The following is a 13,777-nucleotide window of genomic DNA, read 5'->3' on the forward strand; positions in this document are numbered from 1 at the left end:
CAGGAGATGGAATAAATCTGAATGAAAAGGATAGCACAGGTGAATCTGTATTGGCAAATTAGGTGGCCTCATAAGAGAATTATTTTCTGTGAACAGTCATCTGAAGGAAACTGCAAAAATTTGAGAGTGAACTGGGTCAAAATAGATACAGCGATACGGAGGATTTCTTAAAGATAATGGAAGAATGTAGCTCTATCGTAGCATAAGTCAAACTGATCCCCTTTCTAAAATGTCATATTGACACCCTACTTGCACGCCATATGGACCAAATCAATATTAGTTTACAATTCTAAGCACCTGGCTGTGGGGGGACACCGTAGGCATTATTTTGCTGCTGGGCTTCCCTGCACGAACGTGATAGTGATGATTCTCATTTTATTGAGGTTTCCCAGCAGGAAGGAAGGTAGGACAGATGGAATAATCTTGAAAACCTAATTCATCCTGTGCCCTGCCATTTATGTCATTTTGTGTGAGTTTAGTGAGGCTAAGAGAAAGTTGTATTAAATAATGAGGTTTCATAGGAAAATAGGAAGGATCTTTGTGCAAGTGCTGTCAGTGCTTAGTATAATTAGAATCATGATGTGGGAACCAGAGATGCTTGCAGAATTTGGAGATAAAACCAAAGTGGTTGGATTTATCTGTACTTTTAAAGATAAGCTGGGTTCAAAGAGGAAACAAGATTGTTGTGAAGCTGGAGATGTTTCTGTGCTACAGCAGAGAGAATTCTGCAGGTGAAACACTGGAAAAAGTGTTTGTGCAGAAAGTTCAGTAAAGTTGGAGTTTTTCTCTAGTGTTTTGACAGTAGTGTAGTTTGTCCAGGTAGGAGCCAGAGCTTCCCTAGTTGTATGAGCCAAAGCTACCAATACGTAGACATACATTTGCTGTTTGTAATCAATGAATCATCTCCATTGTATTGAGACAATGGAGATTTCATTGAAGTATTTTCTTAGTAAAGGAAATCATCTGATAGGATGAAAAATTTCCTGTAATAGTCTCTCTGAGCAGCAGTTCTCACATGATGATTGTTATGGTAGTGTCAGGAAATGTTTTTTAAGAGGAGGTTACCCAGTGGGAGACTTAAGAGGAAGTTATTAAACAAAGTTGTTGAGCTGTGCTTTTGAAATGGAGGAGAGCTTAGGAAGAAAGACTGAAAGCATTTCAATTTAATGCCCTCTACAGCATCAAGCAAACCTGTTTGGCTACTGACATTTTTATTTCTTCTGCACATGCTGTCTCCTACCTTCTGATCCAGATTGTCTTGTGTTCTCGTGTTTTATTTAATCAGGCTTAACAAAATGTTTCAGCTGGCACCTGCTTTGTCTCTTTTCTCTTTCGATCTTTCCGTGCCAATCACTGCAGTGTAACCTATGCTAGTGCAATGCCTGTTGCTTTTGTAATTGCTTCATCTGCAGATTCTGAATAGCCCTGTGCAATTTCTAATGAAACAGAGAATGAAATTCAGTTCCAATAGTCCTTACAAATGAAGATACAATCTGATCTTGCAGTGAGTTTTATTTGTATCTGAGCAGTATGGGATATTCCCCTGGGCTTATTCAGCTTCAGGTTTCTATCCTGTTTTCTCTTCTTTCTAGATTGAGAGCTTTCTGCATTCTTTGCTAAGTAAAGTGCTAAAATAAAATTTGAATTTTGTATAAAGGCATGAGACCTTCTCAGCTAGATGCTTTTACTGCTGTTTTTACAGAGGTAGTTTATCTGAACTGGGCCTAAGATCCGCTAAAATGTACTGATTTCAGTCTTACTGGCTTTTTTAAGATTTATAATCCTACTAATTTGAAGACACTTTGAATTCCTGTACTTCATTAGAATTGATGAGGACTGCCATCAGGCTAAGAATGAGCTTGGAGAGACTGTCTGCAAACTATTTCTTTCTTACTTTTTAAAATTTGTGTCTGTATGCAAATTTGCATGATGTATCTATGTACATACACAAGATCTGTCCATTAAGTGCGAAAATGGCAAGTTGAAATCCAGCAGTACAGTGAAAAAAGAATAACAGGTGGTGAGCTGAATTTTTCACTTTTTACCTTCAACTTTGTCATCAGTGAATTACAGTTCTGTTCTTCTAGTGAAGTAACACAACTGGAACAGAGAATCATAGTTCTGGTATCATTGAGATGTGAATCCAAGTGTATTTGTGGCCTGTGAGTGTGAATGCTGACTCTAGTGCCCCTTGGGTGAGGATTTTTCTGCATGAAATCCTGCCTTTGGTGCTTTTGGGTATGTCTCATGTTTTTCTGGAAGGGGCCAGGGGTGTAAATACTGGCACTGATGCCTGAATTGTGAGTCCTGCTGTGCTAAAAACTAGGAATGTGAATACTCACAGTAAGTGCCCACTGGGGTGTGGACTCTTCAACAGCTGGAGTGTGGAATTGTGAATTCTGGCTCTAGTATTCTGGAGTGTAGATATTTCTGGGAATGGGGGTCCTGGAATTTGAATGTAACTTTTTAAAAGTAAGTTGAGAGAGGAAAAGGGAAAAACCTGGATTCACACTGTCTCTACAGCGTACCCGTCCTCTGTCTGCCAGTGATGCTGAAATTAAAAACCCGATAGCCTCAGGCAGGGAAAAGCAACAGGAAGGCAAGGCAGCTCTGTGCTAGGTCTCTCCATGGAGGAGGTAAGTAAGCTATTAAATATCTTTTATTTACCTTGGCTTTCATGCAATATGTGGGGTTATTTGCTCAGCAAAGAGCAAGTGCATCTATATGAAAAACATGACAGAAGAAGTATAATTTTCGAAACAGAACTACTTGAGTTTTACTGCTGGTACTGCCATTGCCCTCAGTCATGCCAAGCATATGTATGTGCTCCAAGCAGTGGATAGAATCCTTCAGAATTTAAATGCAAGATAAAATTACCTACCCAGCCCACTCCCAGGACTGCAGTAATAGTTTTGTCCTCTGAAACGTAGAGATTTTTCTAAGATTCATTTTTCATTGTATCTATTTTGCTGGCTGTTTTTTTTTTTTTCTCTTTTATATTCCAAGATAAAAGTTCTTCGTCGAGTGAGAGAAGGAGAATGAAGCGGAGAGGAGGCTTCATCCGGATATTCCCTACCCCATTAACATGGGACCTTTATGGGTAAGACTCAGAATCCAATAGGATGGCTCAGTGTTGCACTGTGTTGACGGATATGCTGTGTTAGGTATATAGATCAACCAGCTTGGTAATCAGAAGCACACATGTTGAGGGTTTTGATAGGGTTCATTTTAGTGTACGAGGAGTCTTTTTTCAGATCCCTTGTTTTAACTGCTGCTGCTTTGCCTAATTGCACCTCATGGAAGGCTATCAAGCATTGTTTCTGATGTTGCTTTTCTGTCAGAATTAAAATGTCGTCACTTCAGGTAATTCATTCCTGCCAACTACTATTACATACTAGAGCTGCTCGTACTGTGTACGCTGTCATTAGGCCATAAACACAATATATGACTCATCCTGTAAATGATACTGTATTACGCTTTTCTAGTTTTTTTTTTTCCAGTCTATGATGTTTCTCTGTGTCTCTTGCCTCACCAGGAACTTCAGCTGAGAAGTGATAGCTCTCCTCCTTTCCTCTTTTCTGGTTGTGGTACAGCATATGTCTCAATCTGCTTCTGGGATTGTTTTTTTATAGATCACTTGTTTCTGTATTATGCTGCCTTCCATTGTGTCAGGCCTCTGTCTTGATACATCCTGTATTTTGTTTTTTTTAGATCGTTTTTAGAGCACAAGACATCAATGAACTACATGCTGGCTACACGTCTGTTTCAGACAGGTAGAAAGCTTTCTATTTTGGACGGGAGGCAAAGGGCACCAACAGCGTGAAAGGATTGATTCCTCACTTATCCAATGTTATAACGCCCATCCGTGATTTACAGGGGTGGGTAGTAGTTGCACGTCTCCTCTCTAGTGTGCCAGTGACTATGGAGGTTTTCTCTTGTTTTACGTGTTGCACTTCTGAATCCAAGGGCAACAAGGACAATACACAAAAGGCATGGGAGTCATTGGACGAAAAAATATGACTATAAACATGAAAACCTTCAAGCACCTAGGTTTCTCTATGAAGGAATTATAAGTGGTCCTTGCTTACCTTTCATTTCAAATTTCAAGTCACATTAGAGCTTGTCCTCGTGTAAAGTAAGCACTGAAATTTACTCCAAGGTTTAGTATCCCTGTCTCTTGACCTTTGCAAGCATGATTTGATACGTCTTCTCTAGGTTGTGCTTGGATGGAAATGCCGGTTCATGCTGCTAGCTGAACTTCCATTGAGAGTGTATGCAATATCTTTCACCTGTTTAACGCCCTTCCTTCTCAACGGTTTTTTCTTACCCAAATTTGAGATCTGCAATAAAGTAACTACAGAGTAAGGATAAGGTTGCTTACTGAGGAGACAATCATTTACAGAAGCTCCTCCTGCATCAGCACCATAGAAGATTTTTTTTTTTTGGCTGTGTACTTTCAGGGTGTGTCTAGAGGGTAACTCCAAATGAGACCGTTCTCCAATTTTAGCCAGACAGATGCAAGCATCAGTTGTAGACTAGCTGCTCAGTTTTCCCTCTTTTAGAGCCTTTTTTTTTTTTCCCCTGTAAGATGAGAACTCTCAAGGAATTCTGTAAATTTGTCCTTTTCCTTGTACATATGAAAACCTTTGGAGGCTTTTAAATCTAGTCGATGATCCAGAATGGAAAGTAAGTTCTTCTGTTTTTCTTTTTGTAGAGGCAAGGTGAAAAGAGACAACTTCACTGGGAGATCCCGGTAAATGGCTTAATTAAATAATTTATGCTTTGTAGGATTTATTCTAAACTTAGATTTCCACAGCTTCATCTTCCAAGTCATGGCTCAACATCTTGTCTATCTGAAATCCATCAAACTAATTTTAGAAAAGCAAAAACAGTGAGCGAAGATTTTCCCAGCATGTGAAGACCTTAAGTTTGTTAGATTGGACCTTAAAATTCCTCCTCTTACGCTTCCTACTTTGACATTCCTATCGTATTGATAAGCCTGATCACTAAGCTCTCTGAAAAGATCTCATAATGCATGAGAGTTTGGACTTGATATACCATATATTCACTTTGCTAGATCTGAAAGATAAATGGAGCAGCAGGAATTTTCTGTGGATATTCCCTTTTATATCATAAAGAGCACTTTGCTGGTCTTTGTGCACTGGCAGAAAGTTGTTATGTTGTCTCCCTTAAAGGAACCTGGCAAGGCTCCTTCTCCCTTGGTTTAGGCAGAACTTGTAGAAAGGTTTGTCATTTTTCACTTGGATTATGTTGAAATTCTTATGTCTGACCAAACAGTGAAGACAAAGCTATCTACATAAAAGACGTGGAAGACTGGACTCAGGTCCAAGTGCTCTCTTCCTGCTTCTCTCCATTATTTTGTACTCTATTGATTTTCCATATTAATTGAGCCTTGAGCTGCTGCATGATGGGGCAGATACTGCTCAGTCATGAAAGCATGACACTAGATGAGTGCGTTTTGGGACTTGAGAGATGATGTTCTGTAAAGTGCTTTGCAAAACTCCTTTCAAACATTTGCAGACTTTAAATAGAGCAAGTTAGACTGATCATTAATATTTCTTCCCTATGTCAGGAAAACAGTTTCTTGAAGAAATTTAATCTACTAAGTCTCTTGTATCATCAGAGGAAGAAGTAAAAAGGGAGATTGAAATCTCTGTATTATGCTTCCCAGAGCAGGTTTAATGGAAAGCTGGATATGGGACTGGAAGCTGTAGACTCTCATGCGCTCTTTTATGAGAGAAAGCTTGTTTCACTGGAGGTACGGAAGCGCCGGCGATGTCATGGCAAGACTAGAGCAGCACGGACAAGATCATCAGGTACGCATGGCTAGAGTCTTAGATGAACAGCTAGTCAAAAACAAGCACGCAAGCCCTTTTTCATTGAAATGTGTGTGAAGGGGGTTGTTCTGGCCGTTTTAGTCCCTAAAGGGAGTCACAGGTTGAAATTAATAGTTTTCATTTCAAGTATTAGTAGTTTTACTTCATTCCTCTTCTGAGCTTCCTGCCTTCTTAGTGCCTAGAATGTAATCCCCCACCATTCCACATCCTCATGTAGATGGACTTAAAGATAATCAGTATTTTCTTGAATATGAACCTTGCAGTTGCATTTTGGGTGCAAGAATTCAGCAGCATGTGTGCCTCTGTAGTCCTTAGCTTTCAGAGAAGAATGAAACTGGGACCTTCCAGGCTGATTCTTCTACACAGCAGTGACTGTAAGCTGTAGGAAAAAAAGAGAAATCCTTCTCAAAGCCTCATGTGGGAAAAGCTTAAAAGGGTACAGAGGGAATGATCCTCGCAAGCAGCTGTTGCTGAAGCCATTATCTAAACTCTTTCTAGTAGCTATGTGACATTGATTGCAATGGGAGAGATTGTCTATTATAAAATATTTTGGGCTGTATTGAAGTATGTGATTCTTTATTGTGCATATGTGGAAGTTAGACTTCGGAGCTTTGTTTTTTCTGACACCCAAAAATACAAAAATACTAGTATAGTGTGTGAAGTATGAGTGTCAGTATATATGTAAGAATCAGGATAAAATATAGGAAATATGGCCTTATTTCTGTATTATCTTTTTTATTTGTAGTGCTGGGACAATAATATTGGTCTGTCTTCTCTGATATTGGGAAATGATACTCCAACTATTTAATACATCAAGCTGAAAGACAGAAAGAATAATAAAGGGCAGGGATACTTAAGATGCTATTCTAAAATGGTGGTGTTTTGTCCTTCCAGCAGAAAAGAGTTAGAAGTAAACCAAATGGTATAAATAGCAGGATGGTCTTCCTTACTACTTTTTTTCTTAACCAGCATAGTTGATTTCTCCTCTACTACAGGGACATCAGAACCAACAAAGCTGGCCCTCAAGTCAGACACAGAAGGTGAAGAGGAAGAGGAGGTGGATGCAGATGAAGATGAAAAGCTAGATAGAACTGTTGGTTCTCTTTCGGACACCCAGGTGAAAAGCAAGCCAAAGCTCTCTGACTTGATGAAAACTACTTGTAAGGAGAGGTTGCCAAAAAAACTTGACAAGAAAACTGAAGATGGAGGAGAGCTGTTTCTTCAAAAACCAGACTCAGAATCTCAGTTTAACTTGCTGCGGATTCTTCAAAAGCATGGAAACCTCAGGTGAGATATTTCTGTGTATTGCCTTGAGTTTTGCCTTGCACCTAATATTGCTTAAAATACGGAGGATGTACACTTAGTGCCACATTATGAATGAGTGAGAGGAGATAAGAGCACCCTAGAGAAAGGGACCTGGATTTTTGTCTGACTGTGGACTGCTTTAACAACTAGTTGGCACAGAATGGAGATAGTTGCCAAGACTGACAGTTTACCTAAGTGCCTGACCTGTTTGATCAATATAAAGCATAAGTCATAGTTTCCATTCCTGTTCTTTAATCTGGTAATATAAGCTGTTCTTTGGTCAACTCAGCCTTCTAAAATGCATCTCTGTCTTAATGCAGGATGCCTGCTATTGAATTCTAAAATTTGTCTTTTCATTCTTTGCATTTTCAAAGAAGTGGGTATAAGCATACACTAAACTATCCAAGAAATATCTGGTAAGGATACCTCAGTGCTGCCTCTCCATAAAATCAGTTTTCACATTTTTTGTGCTTTTATTTTTTGTGATAGAATTTTTACCTCTAATGATAATCTCTGCTCAAGGTCATCACCTCCTGAGAGCAAGATAGGTCATTTGAGAGTGACAAGTTACTGAAACATCTCATTGCCTGCTGTTGAGTATGACAGTGTGGAGCAGAGTATGTTCTGATGCGTGCTCTGTTGCTTGAAGGAAAAAGAAGTGCTGGAGGAGATTGTATAGAATAACACCAACCAGGGTCCTACTAGATGTTTAGAAGCATGATCCTCCCCTTAAATGTGGGTAGTAAAACTGCCTATTTGCAGGTGGGCAGGAAGGGAAAAAAGAGTGATCATATATATCTGTGTAGGAGGATTTTACATCTTGTAGATAAGAAGCAGCGTTATGTTTTCTGTGAAAAATGTCCAAAGGTAGAGAGAATAATTGCTGCTTGTTGTTGCTTTCGTAGTTTACTGTTTCTGAGAGGATTTATGAATTATCGAATGGATTTGGGGATTGTTCTGATGTCTTCTTGTGGCAAGGACATTTGATGTCATGACAGGGAAGATTCTGAATCCTGTTTTGAGGAGGAACGTAGCAATTCTGTCATCTACCTATATATAGAACTGACTTCTGCCAAGAACGTAAGCTCTGTCTGGTGTTCCTGGCAAAATCTTGCTCAGCACCCAGTACTGTTGGGATTCTCCACGGAAGTGTGTAAGGCTTGCGGTGACCTCATGTTCCAGGATTGTGCTGGGCTTGCCCCATCTGATCTGTCGTTGATGAAAACTTTGCTTGTGGGGTCAACAGGCAGAGGAACTGAAGTAATGAAATTTTCTTCCAAAAGAAACCAGGCCTGTTCCAGTCAGTTTTTGTAAGTGGTAGGACTTCTCTCTCTCCTTTAGTTGGCCTGATGAGGCAATATCTTTGCCTTCCACACATTGGGTGTTACTGGTGAAGAGGTATCAGTCGAATAAAACCTATTCGCCCAACTGTGCCATTCCCAGGGAAGTAAAAAGAAAAGAGAGTTACTTGTTCCTGCATTTAAGGTTTCTGGTTTCTATATTCCACACACTGGAGGAGACGCAGTGTTATACAAGGACCTTCTTCAGTTTCCCATTTTGTAATCACAGATGTATCAGGTGCAGGCAAAGAATTGTATTACTGTGCTAATGTTGATAACAGGAGGTCCTTAATTCCTACCAGCACAAATCTTGAACTTCTGATGATGAGACCTTTGAGTTACACCTAAAACAAACCTGGCAGCCTGAGAGAGCCTTTTCTGATCTGTGATGGCCTGACGTATAGAGTATTACTTAGCAGTCAGGGTTCAGAGTGTTCTCCTGACGTTCCACGCCGTGTGGGAAGAGAAGGTAGGTGTGGTGACTAGCAGCATACAGGGCTCGGAGGTGTTACAAGGCCTGCTGTGCATTCTGGAGTTCACTGGAAGACAGGAATTGTAACCAGATATTTTTACTATGTTTTGGGTACTGCAGTATTGATACAACTATCCACAGAGGATGTTAGTTTGGGACTCTTGTGAACTCATCATTTACTTAGCCCCTCTTTGAGCCTGACATGGACTATCAAAAGCTAATGATTAAGCAGATGCATGGATACTTTTAATGTATTTTAACGTCAATTCTTAGCTAAATTGATCTCTAAGTGCTACAATGTTACACAATTTCTATGTAACATTGTAGCATAGTGTTCATGACATTTACAGACATACAAAACAGGAAGACTAAATTTCTGGACTATTTTTAATGAGATTTCGGAGACTTATGTACATGGAGTCATGAGGACTGTGTAAGTATCTGAGAATATTCGTAAGAAGCAGAGAACAAGTAGAGAAAAAAATCATAGAATCATAGAATACCAGGTTGGAAGGGACCTCAAGGATTATCTGGTCCAACCTTTCTTGGCAAAATTGTGAGGTTCCTCAGGAATCAGTCTGAGGCTGACTTTAATAATCAGTTAAAGAATGACACAAAATGTAGAAATGTGCTAATGAAATTTGCTGATGGAAAAGACTTGGGAGTTATTACCATGAGAGAAAAGTAGTGGAATGAGGGATGAAATTCAGTAGCACAAAGTACAAGGGCATGCTTTTAAGAACTAATAATTTACAGCAGAAATTCTATCAGCTGAGTGTTCATCAACTGGAAATTAATTATAAGGAGAAATATCTTGCATGCTTGTTGATCACAGGAGGTTTGCGAAGCTCTAGCTCATGCATGCATGAAAACACCAAATGTGGTCTAGGGTTTATCACTTGAGATACTTCTGAGACTTCATGTGGAATATTGTATACAGTTGCTATCACCCATGTCTGTGGAAGGTAAATCATGACCGGAACATGTGGAGATGAGCTGCTAATCTCATCATGTCACCAGTGTGGGTGCTTTGTTAGAAGGCAGTGAAAGATGTGAATAGTTCACACTAGTAAAATGAAAACTGTGAAAGGATATAATTGTTGTTAGTAAATACATTCCAGGTAGGAGACCCATCAGGGATGAAATTATTTAAGATACAGGACAATGTTGGAGAAAGAAAAAGCAAATACACATGGCTCATGAATGAAGCTAGACTGGGTAGTAAAAGAAAGTTCCCAATTATTGGAACAGTAAATTCTGGAATAATATTCCAGGAAAGCAATCGGTTGAAAACTCTAGTTTGTTTTAAGACGAAACTTGGAAATTTTATAGAAAAGATTAGGACATAGCCTGTGATAGAACGGGAATCCTTCACTAACACTAAAGCCCATCTGCTTCTACATCCTTATCAAAAGGACAGGAGAAAATCATGCTTGGCAATTCAAGGGAGAGTTTGTAGTGACTATAGGGAAAACTATGAGGAAGAGTGGAGACTGGGAGAGCAGAATGTTGGAGGAGAGAGCTTAGGCCAAGATGACAATGAACAGAATTAGGCTAAGCTTTCAGCAGTTTCTCTCACAACAAATGCATACGCTAAAGCAACTACCATTGTGAGGGAATGAGAAGCGATATGTCCCTCCCAGTCCTCTCCTCAGTTCATGCTCACAGCTTCCCAATGTGTTCAGCCAGCTGCACAGCAGATTTTGCTGATGTTCTTTCATTCTTCAGGGGTGCCTTGCTCAATGAAATTTGGCTTGTGTCCTTAGGCCAGCAGGGAAAAAGCTCACTTTCACAGATTTAATTCTTTTATTTCTAGTGGGAATTCCAGGGCCTTTGTTATAGCTCTGGCACCAGGACCAAGCCTTTTATTTATTTTATGGCCTGTTGTTGTGGTGTTCAAAATGCTTGTGAAGACAGAGGCCCAACAGAGCCTTGAATTTGGTTTAAAAATAATACAGTTTTGCTGATGTTCATGTTATTGGCTTTTGAAGGAGAGTAGCTAAGGCTGTGAAAAGGCAAGGAGAGCATTCCATTTTTAGAGGTGATCTCAGAGAGCCTGTGCTGTCTTTTTTTTTATCTCCTGCAATACCTACCCTGCCTTGGTGAACTGAAGGTCTCCTTGAAAATACTGGAGGGGCAAAGGAGTCCTCCTTCCCTTGGGCTGAAACATTTGTGCACCTAGGAGGTCCTTGCTGACTGTACTTCGGTCCATAAGTTGTACCTGATTGCTGTAACTCTTCTCATTACTACTCTAAAGATAACTGACTGATTCTTTTGGTCCACAGCAAAGTGCAAGCTCGCAGGGCTTTCTCTGCCTATCTACAGCATGTTCAGTTGCGACTGATGAAGGAGACTGGTGACCAGATCCAGAATCCTACCTGGGCTGCCAAAGAGGATGAGCAAATGGTAAGAAGCTTTGTGTTGGCCAGGCTGAGAAGCCAAGCTGAAATCTGCCTTGAGAGTTTTGAGGTCAGTTCCCATCCTTGGAAGAATTGAAGTTCAGCTGAGATTATAGTTGCATATCTTTGTCCAGTTGCTAGTGCTGTATTTTTAATACACAAACAAGGTAGGACTTCTGACTGACATCTGAGAAGCGATAGACAACTCTTAATGACTAGAGTGTGGTTGACATTCAGGCTGCTCAGATCTCTCAGTGGTTTTCCTTTGCTGATCTCTGAGCTTACCTGCTTTTGAATTCTTCTGTCTGAGATGCTTTAAGATTACTTGGCAGCATCCGGTTTCTGCTGCATTAAACAAAACATACATCTACTCAAATAGAACAGGTACCCAGTTAAGCTTTTCCTGCAAGGTACTGTTTTACTCTTTGCAGGCATGTACACTTAGGAATCTTCCTTGCGTTCTAGATAGAGGAAAATAAAGTAAAAGCCACTGAGAAGAGAAAGTTACTTTCTAACATAGGTGTTGGCTTTTTAAAAAAAAATCATGTGATGAATTTTTCCAGGCAGTATTTTAAGGCCCTGTATTTGATGTATATACATTTCAAAGAGTGCAGCAAGCCCCGATGCCCTTACAAAGCTTCCTAAAAAAGGTTTATACAGTAGAGCTTTCTGCAAATCCAAATGTATTCTTGCTGAATGCATGTTGCAGAGAAACAGCCAATGCAGTTCAGAGATAAAATTGTGTGTCAAGAATAATCAGTCGACTCAGTGGAAAATGTTACCCCTGCTCTTTCCAAGTGGAAATTAAAACTGGCTTTTTGAGAGTCACTTTGTCTGCTGTACTGTGAAAAATAATGTTTAAAATAACAGATCAAACCAGCCTGGAGTAATGGCAGTGAGAGGCGAGCTGTGAAATCCAATAGTTTGGCTGTGAGGCTGCTCGTTTATGCATTAGCAGAGCTCCTAACCAAAAGCAAATCCAGAGGGGGAGACAGAAAGGGTTCAAAATATCCAGAGGATGCATCTTGCCTTAGGATCTGCCTTGTCATATGTTTCCCTCACCAGAGATCAAACAGACATGATAGGGGATTGAAATTACATGGCTGTAGATGTAGTCATCTGTTGCTGTGGAGGGGCTGTGGTAGTAGTATACACACAGGAAAAGTGATGAAATGGGTCTACGCCACATCTGACCAAGATTGTCTTCCCTGTGATAGCGCTGAAAGGGTTTTATGTCAGTATGCTTCATCATGGGCCTTCTTTAACACATTGCACCTTGTTTTTTGGAAATGTTCTCCTAAGGTATTGGACTTTACAGGTTATTCTGAGTTGTTGCTGCTTTTGCTGCTTGGTTTTTTTTTTTTCTTCATCTGCCATGCTTTTCAGACAAAAACTCCTCAAGTGTTCCCAATTCTGATTCATCTCAGGCATGACATACTATCGTTCTTCTCCCCGCACCTTGAATTTGTAGAGCTATATTAAAAATGCACATTGCAGAATGCTTTTGCCTATCAGTTGTCAGCTCATTTTCTCAGAACAGTGTGTTTAGTTCTTGCCATTAGCTGCTGTAGTACCTCTGTTCTCTTCTCCCCACAACTTGCAGCTAGTCCATCATTAACTCCACCTCTCTTGCTTACAGGAGCTTGTGGTACGCTTTCTGAAGCGAGCTGCCAGCAATCTTCAGCAGTCCTTGAGGATGCTGCTCCCCAGCCGTCGTTTAGGACTAAATGATCGTCGTCGTATCCTTGCTCACCAGCTGGGCGAGTTCATAATCTGTTATAACAAGGTGACTAATTCTTTCTTGATTCTTCTTGTGGTAGCTCTTTTGGTTTCTGTTCTTCTAAAGTGTCTCCTGCTGGCTGCTGTCACAGTCAAGACAGCGTGCTGTTTTAAGGACTCCGTTCTGTAATTTACATGGTCTGTTTGCAGTTGTGCATCCAGTGATGGCAGTTTGTGTGTTCAAATTGTCAAATAGAATCATAGAATGGTTTGGGTTGGAAGGGACCTCAAAGATCATCTAATTCCAACGCCCCTGCCGTGGGCAGGGTCATCCTCCACTACACCAGGTTGTTCAAAGCCTCATCCAACCTGGCCTTGACAGTATTACTACTTTATATATACAGACTGGTGCATAAAAGCAAAAAGAAGTGTTGAAATGAAGTGGAATTTAACTGGCAGTTTGCTTTTTCTTTTGGCTTGTCTTCGATTCTTGTGCTTTGTAATGTCTCTTCCTATTTCGCCCTATTTTTGTGATGCTTCTTTAGAGATAATTTCTTTTATAGAGAACAGTATGAAATATGTGTTTTACCATTTGTTTGGTATACTGAGGGACTGTTACCTATCTGTAGCATGGGACTCTGCATGCTCAGTGCTTAGGAGTAGGTCCTAATTTGAATAATTTTC

The 13,777-nt window shown here is 40.1% G+C and overlaps 1 protein-coding gene across 1 annotated transcript in view; it reads left to right on the top strand.

Moving 5' to 3' along the window:
* Positions 1-13,777, top strand: part of TTLL5 (tubulin tyrosine ligase like 5) — a 148,163-nt gene that overhangs the window by 51,267 nt on the left and 83,119 nt on the right. Inside the window, 9 exon segments of the mRNA XM_086614127.1 lie at positions 2,524-2,587; positions 2,590-2,636; positions 3,007-3,033; positions 3,036-3,100; positions 3,712-3,808; positions 5,693-5,837; positions 6,854-7,145; positions 11,261-11,381; positions 13,014-13,160. Coding sequence (XP_086470253.1) covers positions 2,524-2,587; positions 2,590-2,636; positions 3,007-3,033; positions 3,036-3,100; positions 3,712-3,808; positions 5,693-5,837; positions 6,854-7,145; positions 11,261-11,381; positions 13,014-13,160 — 1,005 coding nt within the window.

This window comes from Tauraco erythrolophus, chromosome 6, assembly GCF_009769465.1.
Source record: "Tauraco erythrolophus isolate bTauEry1 chromosome 6, bTauEry1.pri, whole genome shotgun sequence".
Classification (NCBI taxonomy): Eukaryota; Metazoa; Chordata; class Aves; order Musophagiformes; family Musophagidae; genus Tauraco; species Tauraco erythrolophus.